We start from the raw sequence: 16800 nt of genomic DNA on the forward strand, positions 1-16800 counted from the left end.
TATGCATGTTTTACCACAATAAAAAGAAAGTGGGGAGGCTGGGTGCAGTGGCTCATGCCTGTATTCCCAGCACTTTGGGAGGCCGAGGCAGGTGGATCACCTGAGGTCGGGAGTTTGAGACCAGCCTGACCAACATGGAAAAACCCTGTCTCTATTAAAAACACAAAAAATTAGCCGGGCATGGTGGTGCATGCCTGGAATCCCAGCTACTTGGGAGGCTGAGGCAGGAGAATTGCTTGAACCTGGGAGGCAGAGGTTGCAGTGGGCAGAGATCATGCCATTGCACTCCAGCCTGGGCAACAAGAGCGAAACTCCATCTCAAAAAAAAAAGTGTGGAAAGAAAAATAACAAACAGGAAAATCTGGGAAGTCATTTAGTCTGTCATCTGTAAAATGGTGATGATTAAGGACTTCCTACCTGGGTGCAATAGACATGATAAAATATAAAAGCAGCTTGAGGAACCAAAGAACCGATTCTCCAACTACTTTAATTCAGCTACCTTAATTATGTTCATGAGATGTCCATTTCCAGCCCCAGCAGGAACATTAACATTTTTCTCCTAACAGTTTTCCCTCCACTAAAAGTAGAGGTCAGTAGAAAAGAGGGAGAAGGAAGTGCTGATAGAGAACAGGTACTGAGCTGCCCAGCACAGCAGCTTATGCCTGTAATCCCAGCACTTTGGGAGGCCAAGTCAGGAGGATCACTTGAGCCCAGGAGTTAGATACCAGCTTGGGCAACATATTGAGACCCTACCTCTACTATATATATATATTTTTTTTTTTTTTTAATTATTTGGGCATGGTGACTCATGCCTGTGGTCCCAGCTACTCAGGAGGCTGGAGAAGGAAGATCACTTGATCCTGGGAGGTTGAGGCTGCAGTGAGCTGCGATCACACCACTGCATTCTAGTCTGGGTGACAGAGCAAGGCACTGTGAAAAAAATTTTTTTTTTAATCGCAAAAAAAGAGATACTGAGCTATAAAAAGTCTAAGTTACAAGTAAAGAATCTTAATGACAGAATTGAAGATTATTCACTTAAGAGCAATTAACACATTGACAGGTGCTTACCACAAGCTGAATATTTTATGTGTTTTTTCAATTCTTGCAAAATCTGAGGTTGATGCTATATAAGACCCTTCTTGTAATGGGAAAATTGGCTTAAAGGGTACAAGTAACTGCTTCCAAGCTAAGAAGCTGTCACTCCGGCTGCCTTCACCCTGGGAATCCTTTTCCACCCAAGTTCCTCCATTATCCCTGGAATTCCATCTCTGTCTCTTCTTCAGTCCAAGAATCTCCTGGGCTGTTTCAGCACTCTACCACCTCTGTCTCTTATAACCTGAGCTGTGCACCAGGCTTGACTCACCTCAGCCACACATTAGTCCTGGGCACATCTAGCCAAGCTTTTAAGATTGCCTGGTAGGCCGGGTGCAGTGGCTCACACCTGTAATCCCAGCACTTTGGGAGGCTGAGGCGGGTGGATCATGAGGTCAGGAGTTCAAGACCAACCTGGCCAACACGGTGAAACCCTGTCTCTACTAAAAATACAAAAATTAGCCGGACGCAGTGGCACACACCTGTAGTCCTAGCTACTGAGGAGGCTGAGTCAGGAGAATCGCTGGAACCCAGGAGGTGGAGGTTGCAGCGAGCTGAGACTGCACCATTGCACTCCAGCCTGGGCAACAGAGCGAGACTGTCTTTAAAAAAATTGCAAGGTGGTAGGTGAGGAAGTGAGTGTCAAAAAAGACAGCAAGCAGGGTGGGTAAAAGAAGGAGAGGGAGGAAAGGTGAATGAAGCTGGAGACACAAATAATCCATCTACCTTCCTCATAAGTATAGGCATGAAGTTAGATAATTGGTCACAAGCTAATTGGTCTGTCTTGGTTCACCGGCTTCATAATTTGGAGGCAGCCTAGAAGAAAGTTGAGCAGTCAAGGTACACTGGAATCCCTTCTATCTCATCTCTTCTCTTTTCCTGAATCACAAATTATCCCTTCCAGAACCCCTCCAAGACCTATTATGGACCCCCCAAGTCCTACAAAGTAACATTGGCCTGACTGTACAGTGGCTTTGAAATCACCTGTCCACTCTAAAAAAAATGTTGCTTTAAGATACTTTGATGTAATTGAATTCTAGGACAAACTTAGAAATTGTAGAATAACAAAAAATTCCTAAAAATTTAGTAATTGAGTAGACTAAATATGATTGACTTGAATATTGATCAGTAAATTGAAAATTTAGTAATTGAGAATTTGTGGATGAAGCATCAAACAGAGGATATCCCTGTGTTTTTGTTTGTTTTTTTGAGATGAAGTCTCACTCTGTCACCAGTCTGGAGTACAGTGGCGCGATCTCAGCTCACTGCAACCTCTGCCTCCCGGGTTCAAGCAATTCTCCTGCCTCAGCCTCCTGAGTAGCTGGGACTACAGGTGCCCGCCACCATGCCCAGCTAATTTTTGTATTTTTAGTAGAGACTGGGTTTCACCATGTTGGCCAGGATGGTCTCGATCTCTTGACCTTGTGATCTGCCCACCTCGGCCTCCCAGAGTGCTGGGATTACAGGCGTGAGCCACCATGCCAGGCCATCCCTGGTTGTTTGTTTGTTGTTGTTGTTGTTTTTTCCTGAGAGTCTCGCTCTGTCACCAGGCTGGAGTGCAGTGGCATGATCTCTGCTCACTGCAACCTCCACCTCCCGGGTTCAAGCAATTCCCCTGACTCAGCCTCCTGAGTAGCTGGGACTACAGGCGTGCACCACCACCCCTGGCTAATTTTTTTGTATTTTAGTAGAGAGGGAGTTTCACCATGTTGGCCAGGATGGTCTCAATCTCCTGACCTCGTGATCTGCCTGCGTCGGCCTTGCAAAGTGCTGGGATTACAGGTGTGAGCCACTGTGCCCAGCCCATCCCGTCCCTGTTATTTTTAAAGAAACAATGGAGAAATCTTGGGATAGTCTTTATCTTGTCAGATTATCGGAAATAACATGGTGGGCCAGGGGTAGTGGCTCACGCCTGTAATCCCAGCACTTTGGAGGCCAAGGCTAGAGGATTGGTTGAGCTCAGGAGTTTGAGACCAGCCTGGGCAACATGGCAAAACCCCATCTCTACTAAAAACATTACATGGTAGCACACACCTGTAGTCCCAGCTACTCGGGAGGCTGAAGTGGCAGGATCCCTTGAGCCTAGGAGGCAGAGGTTGCAGTGAGCCGAGATGGTACCACTGCACTCTAGCCTGGGTGACAGAATGAGAACCTGTCTCAGAATAAAATATGGCCCATTTTAATAGCTGGTAACTGAATATGAATCAATGAGATGAAGATTAAGGCAATTAACCTTTGATTTTATTTTTAACCTTTATTGCCCTGACAATATTTTCTAAATTAGTTCACATAAGTCTCCCACTCTTTCTATCCCAGATTTCATCTACAAAGGGCAGTAAAGATATAGAAAGAGAATGAAGTATTTATTTCAAGGACTCTGGGTTTTACTATGTCTAATAGTGAGGATATGGATGGATAGAAGGATTATAGCCTTCAACTTATTGAAAGATCCCATCAGGTGTTGTAAAGTGAGTCAGATCTTAAAATAGAAAAGTTGGATTTATACGCCAGTTTGACTTACTATCTCTCTAATCTGTTGTAAAGCATTTTCTTTTGGTATCTTTGCTTTTAAATCAGTAAAGTAAGGCTATCCTATCTTACAGGGCTTTGATGGGGATTTAGACCCTCTAGGAAGGTGTTTTATAAGCTATGAAATGCTAAATGGATCTCCAGCTATTCTGTAAGACTGCTTCTGATAGTGTCTGCTTATTGAATAATAAAATAGTACAAGAAAGACTCTTGGTGTTAGAGTGGGGGAGAGAAAATTACAGTTTAATAAGATCTTATTCTTCATAGAGATTTCCATCTATGACACATCGATTTCACATATCCTGTGCAGGATACAGTTTTATATTTTCAGGTGAGTGAAGTATATTTTAGAAATGTTACATAGCCACAGAGCTCACCAAGGCAGAAGTGAAAGCCAAAATTGGGTCTAATTTAATTACAAATTGTTTCTGCCCTCATCATTTTGAAGACGAGGTAATTAGGTCCAGAGAGGGGAAGTGACTGACCCAAAAGTAACAACATAAGGAATTATCCTGGGGTGTAAAGACAGAGTCTGTGGCCGGAGGCAGACCATATTTCTGTGCAAGTGGGTAGGACAGAGTGGTGGTTAGTTCATGGAGGAAGGACGGAAGACCACATCGTTGGCATCTAACAACCAAAATGATTAAGAAAAACTTTATTTTGGCCGGGCGCAGTGGCTCACACCTGTAATCCCAGCACTTTGGGAGGCCAAGGTGGGCGGATCAGAAGGTCAAGAGATCGAGACTATCCTGGCCAACATGGTGAAGCCCCATCTCTACTAAAAAAAATACAAAAATTGGCTGGGCATGGTGGTGCGTGTCTGTAATCCCAGCTACTCGGGAGGCTGAGGCAGGAGAATCGCTTGAACCCGGGAGGTGGAGGTTGCAGTGAGCCAAGATTGCACCACTGCACTCCAGCCTGGCAATAGAGCGAGACTCTGTCTCAAAAAAGAAAACAAAACTATTTCAGATGGATAAAATAAGTGAAAGGGAGGTGGTCCTTACGATGGTTTTGTATTAACCTGAATATTATGATTCCTGTAGACAGGGTCCCATTCTACGTCTGCAGAATAGAGAAGGCAGACTTACTTTCCGGAGAAAATTTATTTCAAGTCTCCTTGAGCAGCAGTCTTAAGGCTCAACCCATAGCATCCAGTCCTTTGTGTATTAGAGGGTTTGCCTCTCTTGTCCTGCAGCTAACTCAGGTTGACACTTTCTATGTCTCAGAACCTTTATTTTTGTCTTATCATGGTACAGATGCTGGTAGATGTGGCAGTAGGTACTTGTGGAAGATCCTGATTCTTATTTCTTCAAGAAATATGTAAAATCAACTGAGCATGAAAATGGAGAACTGTGAGGACAACGGAAGTTGAGTAGAATGGGTTGAACCAGTAGGTTACAGTATCGCGTGCAACAGTATCATGACCAACGGTAAGAAAACTCTTAGGATTGGCCATAAATTTAAGCAGGGTTGAGCATCCTTCTTCAGCATGTTCAGCTATCTGGATACAAGTGTGGAATATGCAGAACGTTGGAAAAAGGTTTGTGGTTTTAAGTGCATAGGACAAAGTGAGAGGGGCAGGCAGAGCATGGAAGATGTTGACTAGACAAATTTGAGGGGCCGTTTGGACTACTGTCAGCTAAATAGATAAACTCTAAGTGGGATGAAGTATAGTGAAAAGGCAGCTGTCTTCAGGAACTGAGAAGGGTTTGGGATTTTATTCTACTTATGAGCCAAAAAGCTAGCCTGTTCCTGTTTCATGGAAGCTAGCAGAAGATATGAGACTCCTGGCCCAGAAACAAATAATTTTATGATCCATGACAAAAGCATGAGTCAGTATTTCTTGTTGCTTTTAATCAGTTCCTCATACTTCCCAAGTCTCACAAGTTTGCGTGCTATAAAGGGTCCATGATGGATGACTGTACCTGCTGTAGACTGGATTAAGAGAAGCACGCTGAGCTTAGGGAATCTGCCGATTTTCCATAACCAGAACGAGCCTGCTTTTTGTTTGGGGTAGAAAGTTACCTTATCCCTCAAGTTTGCTCAGTGCAAACAACCTGGCAAAAGTCCTTGGCAAAAAAACAAAAATTAAAAAAAAATTTAAGTCATGTTCCAACATTTTTTGCATACCCATAAAGAATGTACAGGGGTATTTAGGGCCCATGATAAATAGCCTCTTGCTATAGTATATCAGTGAGTTATCAATGGAATCTACAGATTAAACTCTGGTTAGAAACAGAGTAAGTCAGGAAGATATGAGGTGGTGGTTGGAAGAGGCAAATACCAATTAAAAGTGAAACTGCTAGGCCAGGCACGGTGGCTCACGCCTATAAACCCAGCAGTTTGGGAGGCCGAGGCAGGTAGATCACGAGGTCAAGAGATCGAGACCATTTTGGCCAACGTGGCGAAACCCCATCTCTACTAAAAATACAAAAAGTAGCCGGGTGTGGTGGCGCACGCCTGTAGTCCCAGCTACTCTGGAGGCTGAGGCAGGAGAACTGCTTGAACCCAAGAGGTGGAGGTTGCAGTGAGCCGAGATCACACCACTGCACTCCAGCCTGGGCGACAGAGTGAGACTCCATCTCAAAAAAAAAAAAACAACGAAATAATTGCAGTCATGAGTAATAAGAATTTCTGGGGTTTGAGCATGAAAGAGGCTTAGATACAGCAGAAGATACTGTTATTGAAGATGCAGTCACGCAGGGACGTCCAATCTTTTGGTTTCCCTGGGCCACTTTGGCAGAATTGTCTTGGGCCACACACTAATGATGGCTGATGAGCTAAAAAAAACAAAAAAAGTCCATGCATACGAAAGTTTATGAATTTGTTTTGGGACCTCATTAAAAGTGGATCCAGGCCATGGGTTGGACAAGCATGGAGATTAACATTAGGTGTAAGGAATACAGGTTGAACATCCCAAATCCAAAAATCCAGGATATAAAATGTTCCTTTTGAACACTGAGATGATGCTTATAGGAAATGTTTACTGGAGCATTTCAGAATTCAGCATTTTAGATTTTGTGTGTCCAGCCAGTAAGTACAACGCAAATATTCCACAATCTGAAAAAATGCAAAGTCCATGCATTTCAGATAAGGGATACTCAACTTGTACCACTGGAGGGGCTGACGGGGGGCCAGGAGCTAAAGTCTTTTAACTGAAGTCTAATTTGGCAGTCCAGAAGTGGCTTCGAAGAACAAGGGGTCTAAATCTAAAGACACGAGGATAGAGGCTGAGAGGGAGACAGAGGGGTGAAGAGAACGGTCGCAGAGCAGAAGGTGAGGAAGAGACCACCCACCCGATTAACCACTAGGCTCCCTAGACAAGACAGCCACGCCCGAAAGAGGTGTAAGAGAAGCAATGTCCTCAGAGGAGATGCAGGTTTCAGAGAGAGGGAGATAATAGGGACCGTTTCAACCTATTCTCTAAATATAGGTTTGCTGGTTACCAAAGAGCACAGTGAGAAGGTTTCAGGTGAAGAAGGGCAGGAGATGGAATAAACTCAGAAAAGTACACTGTAATGAAGAATGGGAGATAGGAATCAATCCAGGCCAGATGCGGTGGCTCACGCCTGTAATCCCAACACTTCGGGAGGCCGAGGCAGGTGGATCACTTGAGGCCAGGAGTTCAAAACCAGCCTGGGAAACATGGTAATACCCCATGTCTACTAAAAATACAAAAATTAGCCAGGCCTGGTGGTACATGCCTGTAATCCCAGCTACTTGGGAGGCTGAGGCAGAAGAATCACTTCAACTCGAGAGGTGGAAGTTGCAGTGAGCTGAGATGGTGTCACTACACTCCAGCCTGGGTGACAGAGTGAGACCCTGTCTCAAAAAATCAATGCAGAGTCTAACACTTCTTGGGGGAATCAATATAAGTGAAGATAAAGGCATATGAGGAGTTCTGGATGTCTATGTGGTTTAATCACAGTATAATGATTATGGAATTATAAACACATCGATCCCACTTCTGAATCCATGAGAAATGAGGCTTTGGGCTTTCCTGAGGTATTTTTATATTCTTTGCTTTATTGAATTCTCTCAACACCTCCAAGAATTAAAAACACTACACCAAGGAGGACATAGACAAGACTGAAGGCACAGCCAACTTATGATCTTGGGACCAGACACAGTATTAGACTAGGATTCCGGACCTGGGCGTATAATGGGCTGCCTCCAACAACCGTGACAAAGCCTCCTGCAGGGAACAGCTCATTTATCCCCACAAATGGTGACATCGGAGCGACACACAGGCCAGGATGTCCTGGTGGATTTTTCCCAAGATCCATGGTCAAGCCATGTAGCATCCAATCCGTGGGATCACCACCACCACTTGTCTTCAAGGTCATTAAAATCCCAAGCACACTTGAGTTTCAGACACAGCTCCTCCTGTGAGGTCTGTATCTCCTCTCTCACTACATTGTGCAAGTCTTTCTGAAGCCTGCAAAATAAGAAGTACTGCAGTTAAGAAGCAGTGAAGTTGAGTAATTTTTTTTTTAATTTTTAAGGTTCAGGGGAACATGTACAGGTTACATGGGTCTATTGTGTGATATGAAGTTTGGTGGGTGAATGATCCCATCACCCAGGTAGTGAGTATAGCACCTGAAAGTAGTTTAACCCTTGCCTCCTTCCCACTCTCCTCCCTCTAGTAGTCCCCAGTGTCTGTTGTCACCAAATATATGTGTATATATGTATATATACACACATACACACACACATACATATTTTTTGAGACGGAGTGTCACTTTGTCACCCAGGCTGGAGTGCAATGGCATGATCTCAGCTCACTGCACCCTCCACCTCCTGGGCTGAAGCGATTCTCCTGCCTTAGCCTCCTGAATAGCTGGGATTACAGGCGCACACCACCACGCCCGGCTAATTTTTGTATTTTTAGTAGAGATGGGGTTTCACCATGTTGGCCAGGCTGGTCTCGAACTCCTGACCTCAGGTGATCTGCCCACCTCGGCCTCCCAAAGTGCTGGAATTAGAGGCGTGAGTCACCATGCCTGGCCTACTGTCACCATCTTTAAATCCACATGTACTGATTATTTAGCTCCAACTTGTGAGAACACGTGGTATGTGGTTTTCTGTTCCTGCATTAGTTCACTTAGGCTAGTGGCCCCCAGCTGCATCCATGTTGCCACAAAAGCCATGGTTTCATTCCTTTTTAGGGCAGTGTAGTACTCCATGGTGTATATGGACCACATGCATGTGGGTTCCTCACAGCACTGTTCACAATAGCATTGACATGGAACCAGCCTAGGTGCTCATCAGCAGTGGACTGGATGGAAGCAGTGAAGTACAGGGCAGGGTGCAGTGTAAAGTGGCAAACTGACAAAGCAAAATAAAGGTTTAGGCAAAAGTAGTTGCCATTTTTGCCATTAAAAGTAACGGCGGCCAGCCACGGTGGCTCACACCTGTAATCCCAGCACTTTGGGAGGCTGAGGCAGGCGAATTACCTGAGGTCAGGAGTTCCAGACCAGCCTGACCAACATGGAGAAACCCCGTCTCTACTAAAAATACAAAGTTAGCCGGGCGTGGTGGCATGTGCCTGTAATCCCGGCTACTCAGGAAGCTGAGGCAAGAGAATCGCTTGAACCCAGGAGGCGGAGGTTGCGGTGAGCCAAGATCATGCCATTGCACTCCAGCGTGGGCAACAAGAGTGAAACTCCATCTCAGAAAAAAAAAAAAAAAAAAAAGTAATGGCAAAAACCATTACTATAAAACCACTGCATTAAAAGTAATAGCAAACACAATTACTTTGGCACCAACCTACAGAAAGACTAACAAATGAAGGGTAACTTTTGTTTACCCTTTGACTGGGACCTCCCACCACCCTAGCCTTACCCACAGAGGTCGGGGAGAAGATTTGTTGGCACAGGAACCCCTTTCCATAGAGAAAAGGCACAACCACAAAGGTAGCGGATGAGAAAACCATGGCACAGATGACACAAGGGACCTTGTGGGCAGGCCAGGGTAACTCAGGCCATTGTCACTGTGTATGAATAAATCTAAGAACTTCTCATTAATCTGCATCTAGCAACTTTGAAAAATAAAATCTGAGCATTCTACAAGAGGCGGCGAGGGTCTGGGCACCCAGTCAGAAGCCCCTTCTGCACACATGCATGACAGACAGCAGAGAAGCTTCATCTTTAACGGTTGCTGTCCCAGACCCTTTTTAAAACGCACCACTGAGGTGTGACATCGGCAACATCAAATCTTAAATCGAAAGGTGCAGATTGTGAGTCACTTCCTAAAGCAGTCAAGGCTCCTCGGCATCTGGGACGATTTCTGCTGAAATGCACCTGGTAACAACCGTTAACTCTTTACCTTTCTCCGTGCCCCAACTTTTTTTTTTTTTTTTTTTTGGAGATAGGGTCTTGCTCTGTTACCCAGGCTGGAGTGCATGATGATAGCTCACTGCAGCCTCGAACTCCTGGGTTCAGGCAATCCTCCCACCTGTCTCCCAAGTTGCTGGGACCACAGGTGTGTGCCACCATGCCAAGCTAATTTTTTTTTAATTTTCGTAGAGACAGGATCTCCCTATGTTGCCCATGCTGGTCTTGAACTCCTGGCCTCAAGTGATCCTCCTGCCTTGGCCTCTCGAAGTGCTGGGATTATAGGCATGAGCAACTGCAGCCAACCTGCTTACCTTTCTGATTTCCTCCCAGAATACTGAATGGGGTGGAGAGTGTTCTAATTAAATGCTCTTCTCTCAATGCCTCGACGGGGCGACATAAAGCTTGGTGCAACCTCAGGGCCTTTGCGCATGCTACTGTGAAACATCCTTTGTACATTCCACCCTTCATCTCTAGTCACCTCTCATGTTCCCGTCCTGATATAGGGACGCCTCCTTCCAGCCTCCTTGGGACTCAGGATCAATGGTACCACCTCAGGCAAGCCCGTTGCTATTCTGGCCACCCTCCTGTCTTATCTCAACCCAGAGTTTCTTTCACAGCATTCATGACAACAGAGATTGCTTTTATGTCTCGGACCTGTTATCTCCTGGAGGAGAACTCAAGACTCACGAGGACAAGCTCATGTCCATTTGTTTCCCCGCTGTCTACCATGCCATGGTGCTTGGCCCAGAGTCAGTATTGAAAAAGAAGCCGTAAGTTAATGGCTATGGAGTGACATGTAGAGTAGGTACAAGAATGACAAACACGAGCAGGCTCTCAAAATACCCAGAAGTCTCCAGGACTGCACCATCCAGGTAGTCATTAGCCACAAGTGGCTGTTAAGATTTAATTAGTAGGTTGATGCAAAAGTAATTGCCATTTTTGCCATTAAAAGTGATGGCAAAAACCATTACTTTAAAACCACTGCATTAAAAGTAATAGCAAACACCATAATTACATTGCACCATCCTAATAAAACTAAAAATTTAAATTTATATTAACGGCTGCTAGCCAGGAGCCATGGCTCACACCTATAATCCCAGCACTTTGGGAGGCTGAGGCATGTGGATCACCTGAGGTCAGGAGTTCAAGACCAGCCTGGCCAACATGGTGAAACCCTGTCTCTACTAAAAATACAGCAACAACAAAAAATTAGCCAGGTGTGATGGCATGCACCTGTAGTCCCAGCTACTGGGGAGGCTGAGGCAGGAGAATTGCTTGAACCAAGAGGAGGAGGTTATAGTGAGCTGAGATCGTATCACTGCACGGCAGCCTGGGTGACAGAGCGAGACTCCATCTCAAAAAAAGAAAAAAAAACAATCTGGGCACAGTGGCTCACACCTGTAATCCCAGCACTTTGGGAGGCCAAGGCAGACAGATCACCTGAGGTCAGGAGTTCAAGAGCAGCCTGGCCAACATGGCAAAACCCTGTCTCTACAAAAATACAAAAATTAGCTGGGCATGGTGGTGGGCACCTGTAGCCCCAGCTACTCGGGAGGCTGAGGCAGGAACATTGCTTAAATCTGGGAGGTGGAGGTTGCAGTGAATCAAGATGACACCACTGCACTCTAGCCTGGGTGACAGAGTGAGACACTGTCTCAAAAAAAGAAAGAAAAAAAAAAACTACTAATTCAGTTCCCAGTCACACTAACCATGTTTCAAGTGCCCAATGACGAGATGCCGCTAGTGGCTACGCGGCAGGTGCGCGGCACAGATGGAGAGGCAGGTGCGCGGCACAGATGGAGATCACTCCCACCCTCACTGGAGGTTCCATTGGCCAACGCTGCCCGAGGAAGCCGAGTGCAATGGAAACCTGATGCAAGCTCCAGAAGCCTAGTCAATCTAGCCTTGTCCCTGTAGGTTCTTCCCCGTGGAAAAGTCAGTGAGGATTACCCGAGTTTCTGCAGCCTGCATGTCGACTTTCTCAAAGCCTTACAGAGCATCTTGACACCATCAGGATCCAATTCATTGCCTAGAAGGTTCAGATTGACCAGGCTCTTTCTGCTGCTGAGAACAGAGAAGAGATGCTGGCAGCAAGCAGTCGTCAGACTGCATTTCGCCAACCTAGGGGCGGGCAGGAAGAAAGCACAACAGATAGTCCTCTGAGACTGGGAAGTTAGAAAAGAGATAACACATCTACAGGAAAAAGCTATTACTAAAGCAGACTGCTTAAGGGTGGAGCACTTGGCCGGGCGAGGTGGCTCACGCCTGTAATCCCAGCACTTTGGGAGTCCGAGGTGGGCGGATCACGAGGTCAAGAGATGGAGACTATCCTGGGCAACATGGTGAAACCCTGTCTCTATTAAAATACAAAAATTAGCCAGGCGTGTTGGCACGCATCTGTAGTTCCGGCTACTCGGGAGGCTGAGGCAGGAGAATTGCTTGAACCCGGGAGGCGGAGGTTGCAGTGAGCTGAGATCGCGCCACTGCACTCCAGCCTGGCAACAGCAAGATTCTGTCTCCAAAAAAAAACAAACAAAAAAACGGGCTGGGCACGGTGGCTCACACCTGTAATCCCAGCACTTTGAGAGGCTGAGGTGGGTGGATCACAAGGTCAGGAGTTCAACACCAGCCTGGACAAGATGGTGAAACCCTGTCTCTACTACAAAAAAATACAAAAATTAGCCAGGCGTGATGGTAGGCGTCTGTAATCCCAGCTGCTCGGGAGGCTGAGGCAGAGAATTGCTTGAGCCCATGGGGTGGAAGTTGCAGTGAGCCGAGATTGTGGCACTGCACTCCAGCCTGGACTCCATCTCACAAAAAAAAAAAAAAAAAAAAAGGAGTACCAGGCACCTTTTAAATACTGACACATAACTCACCTAACCCATCTATCGATCTTATCAAAGGTAGATACTATTTTACACTGTATTCGATGGAGGAGGAAACAAAAATTTAACCTGCCAGAATGTGAAACAAACCATTTTAGCATACAATGGATATGAGTTTATTAGATCTTTGAAAGAACTGAAATAGCACTATTATTCCTTCATTACACTTTTTTCCATCTTATTTCTAAATTCAACAATACAAAATTGGAACATATGGTTGGCTAGCTACTAGAAACACAAAGACAAAAGTGAGAAAGTACATTAGATCAGTTTAACACATCAGAGATCTCCACCTGAGTTCATAAATAACTATTACATGCTGGCCAGGCGCAGTGGCTCCTGTCAGTAATCCCAACATTTTGGGAGACTGAGGCAGGCAGATCACTTGAGCTTAGGAGTTTGAGAACAGCCTGGGCAACATGGTGAAACCTCATCTCTATAATAAATACAAAAAAATAGGTGGGTGTGGTAGCATGCATCTGTTGTCCCAGCTATTCAGGAGGCTGAGGTGGAAGGATTGCTTGAGCCCAGGAGGCAGAGGTTGCACTGAGCTGAGATCGCACCGCTGCACTCCAGCCTGGGTGACAGAGTGAGATCCCATCAAAACAAACAAACCATAAAGCCCTTCTTTTAGAAAGAAAAAAGAATGAGTCTCTCTCTTAAGAAAATAGTTCGGTAAGTTGCTTCATTAACTGATTTTTTTGAAGATGACTTGATTCAGAATGCATTTATGCCAAACTATCTTAAATTTGGCACTGCAGATAACCTTAACCTATTCATTCTTTCAGGCCTATGAGAGAACAAGTCTAGTTTATGTTTAAACCAATAATTTAATTTGTGGTGTCTATATAGATTTAACAATCTCTGAATAGAGGTTTGAGGTGGCTGGTAAACCCCAACAATGCTGGAGGTGGTTTACACTTTGAGTCGGTTCATTTGATACTAACAAATCCTAACAAACATCTTTTCTGAAAACATCACTGAGCTATCGTATTAACGAACCCTGGAACCATTCCCTACATGAGAAATTGCTATCATTTAAGCCACATGTAGCAAAAAATCCTGCATTTCAGAGCAACTCATCTTAGTCTGCTGAGTACACGTTGCATGATGGTTAACAACAGTGAAGTGGAGATTCACAGTGCAGAGAGCAGGCTGTATCCCCACCCCCTCCTCCACTCCAGCATCTGGCACCCACCATGGGCAGATTGGGAGAAACAATATTTACAATGTACCAAGGATGGTGGTAACAAGAGTAAAACACTTCTCTAAACGTGAAAAACTTCAAGCTTATCATCTAGCAGGAGAGTTTTTGTTTGTTTTGTTTTGTTTTGTTTGAGATGGAGTTTCGCTCTTGTCTCCCAGGCTGGCGTGCAATGGCATGATCTCAGCTCACTGCAACCTCTACTTCCCGGGTTCAAGCGATTCTCCTGCCTCAGCCTCCTGAGTAGCTGGGATTACAGGTGCCCACCTATACACCCGGCTAATTTTTGTATTTTTAGTAGAGACGGGGTTTCCCCATGTTGGCCAGGCTGGTCTTGAACTCCTAACCTCAGGTGATCCACCAGCCTCGACCTCCCCAAATGCTGGGATTACAGGTATGAGGCACTGTTCCCAGCTAATTTTTATATTTTTAGTAGAGACAGGGTTTCCCCATGTTGGCCAGGCTGCTCTTGAACTCCTGACCTCAGGTGATCCACCCACCTTGGCCTCCCAAAGTGCTGGGATTACAGGCATGAGCCACCGCGGGCGGCCGAGATTTCTTAGAGGAGGACTTACCTCCTTTGCCTCACTTTCTAACCCCTGATGGGATCCGATCATTCTATCTGCCCACCCGCAAGAGTAGAGAAGGGAGACTCTGTGAGAACAGCATCAACTCACCCAAGTGTGTGCAATGCACGAGGTGAAGGTTTCAGAGCCTCACACAGTAGCTTCACTCCATCATCCTTCAGATCATTTTCTCCCAAATCCAAGATTTTCACATTATGATTATGCCTCAGGGCATTAGCCAGCTCTCGACAGCCCTCTCTTGTGAAAGAACAACCTGACAAACTGCAAAATAAAAACATACAAAAGAGGGGAAAGTAATTGCGTCCCAAAGCTGTACTGTGTTTACACCTGCCCATCTCACTTCCAAGGAAAGGAGACACCCTGAAGCCAGAGTTCTGTCCCAAGCCTTGAATGAGGAAGGTGCGAGTCAGCAGGGCGGAGATACCTCCAGGTGCTCTATTTACCTGAGATAGAAAGAAAGCCGAGGGCACAGCAGCACAGCCCTCCCCCTCCCACGCCCCCCGCAGGTGCATGAGCGTGAAGGTCCTCTCTGTGGTGTTTACCCCCCCAGCACCCAGAGCTGGCTTGGTTATCACAGTGCACAATTCTCAGCCTTCGAGCTCAACAGTTGAGCTGAAGATACCAGGAATCTCCCAAAATGGCAGGTCTGAATTTCCCAGAATAAATTACTATACCATAATAAGTTCAAAATAGTTAATCCAGGTGACTATTTGGAGAAAATATGGGATAAGGTGAGGAGGGATGAGGAGAGGAGGGACAAGGAAGACAGGAGGAGAGAGAGGAACATTGGAAGGTGATACCCTTATGCAGAGAAGGCACATGGCAATCCAAAATCCTTCAGCCTCCCTCTCCCTGCCAAAAAAAGGTTTGGCCTGGCATGGTGACTCACGCCTATAATCCCAGCACTTTGGGAGGCCGAGGCGGGTGGATCACGAGGTCAGGAGTTCGAGACCAGCCTGCCCAACATGGTGAAGCCCCATCTCCACTAAAAATACAAAAATTAGCCAGGCATGGTGGTGGGTGTCTGTAATCCCAGCTACTCAGGAGGCTGAGGCAGGAGAATCGCTTAAACCCAGGAGGCAGAGGTTGCAGTGAGCCAAGATCACACCATTGCACTCCAGCCTGGGCGACAGAGCAAGAGTCTTAAAAAAAAAAAAAGTTTTGTCTATGTGAAAAATGTCCATGTGGCTAACCCATCAAAGGCCAAGTGTAAGAGAACTGCCAGCCTGATAAATGATACATGCAAATCAGACCAAAGACAGTCAGATTTCCCTGGAGTTTAGACATGGTGGTCAAAGCGTACAAAAATCTCAACAGGAATATAATTGTTGGCTTTGTGTTTTTTTTTTTTTTTTCTTTTGAGATCTATTCCACGGCATGGCAAATGTACTTAATAGAATATTGTACCTTTCAAAATTGCTAACATAATAAATTTCAAATATTGTCACCACAAAAATAGTGTTAAGTATTTGAGGTGATGGACACGTTAACTAAATTATTCCACATTGTATTGATAATCATAATACTTTGTACCCCCAAAACATATACAGATGGTACATTTACAATAAAAAGATTAAAGTCCTAAAAACAAAGAATTCCCTGCAAGTGACTGGGGAAAAACAAAATGTAATAGTTTAAAAAAAAAAATCAGCAAATTGTATCAACAGGCTTTTTTTATCTGGAAGTTTTTGTGAATGGTTGTCAGCATCTGAAAACATACTCAACTTCATTCTTATAAATGCAGATGCAAATATAAAACTACTTTGTGTTTACAAAGGAAGAGATATGACCCACAGGATGGGCCTCAAAATAATTTTAGAGGGAGAAATTAGTTCAACCATTGTGGAAGACAGTGTGACGATTCTTCAAGAATCTAGAACCAGGCCGGGTGCGGTGGCTCACGCCTGTAATCCCAGCACTTTGGGAGGCTGAGGCTGGTGGATCATGAGGTCAGGAGATCGAGACCATCCCTGGCTAACATGGTGAAACCCCGTCTCTACTAAAAATGCAAAACATTAGCCAGGCATGGTGGCAGGTGCCTGTAATCCCAGCTACTCAGGAGGCTGAGGCAGGAGAATGGCTTGAACCCAGGAGGTGGAGCTTGCAGTGAGCTGAGATCGTGCCACTGCACTCCAGCCTGGGCGACAGAGCAAGACTCCATCTCA

The 16800-nt window shown here is 45.3% G+C and overlaps 1 protein-coding gene across 1 annotated transcript in view; it reads right to left on the minus strand.

The window, feature by feature from the left end:
- Window positions 1-8033: 8033 nt before the first annotated feature.
- Window positions 8034-16800, minus strand: part of NLRP13 (NLR family pyrin domain containing 13) — a 40331-nt gene continuing 31564 nt past the window's right edge. The window contains exons 9-11 of the mRNA XM_032171630.1: window positions 14726-14896; window positions 11953-12080; window positions 8034-8059 (exon numbers count right to left, since the gene is read on the minus strand). Coding sequence (XP_032027521.1) covers window positions 8034-8059; window positions 11953-12080; window positions 14726-14896 — 325 coding nt within the window. The remainder of the gene's footprint in view (window positions 8060-11952; window positions 12081-14725; window positions 14897-16800) is intronic.

Source organism: Hylobates moloch, unplaced genomic scaffold, assembly GCF_009828535.3.
Source record: "Hylobates moloch isolate HMO894 unplaced genomic scaffold, HMol_V3 SCAFFOLD_12, whole genome shotgun sequence".
In the NCBI taxonomy this organism is placed as follows: domain Eukaryota; kingdom Metazoa; phylum Chordata; class Mammalia; order Primates; family Hylobatidae; genus Hylobates; species Hylobates moloch.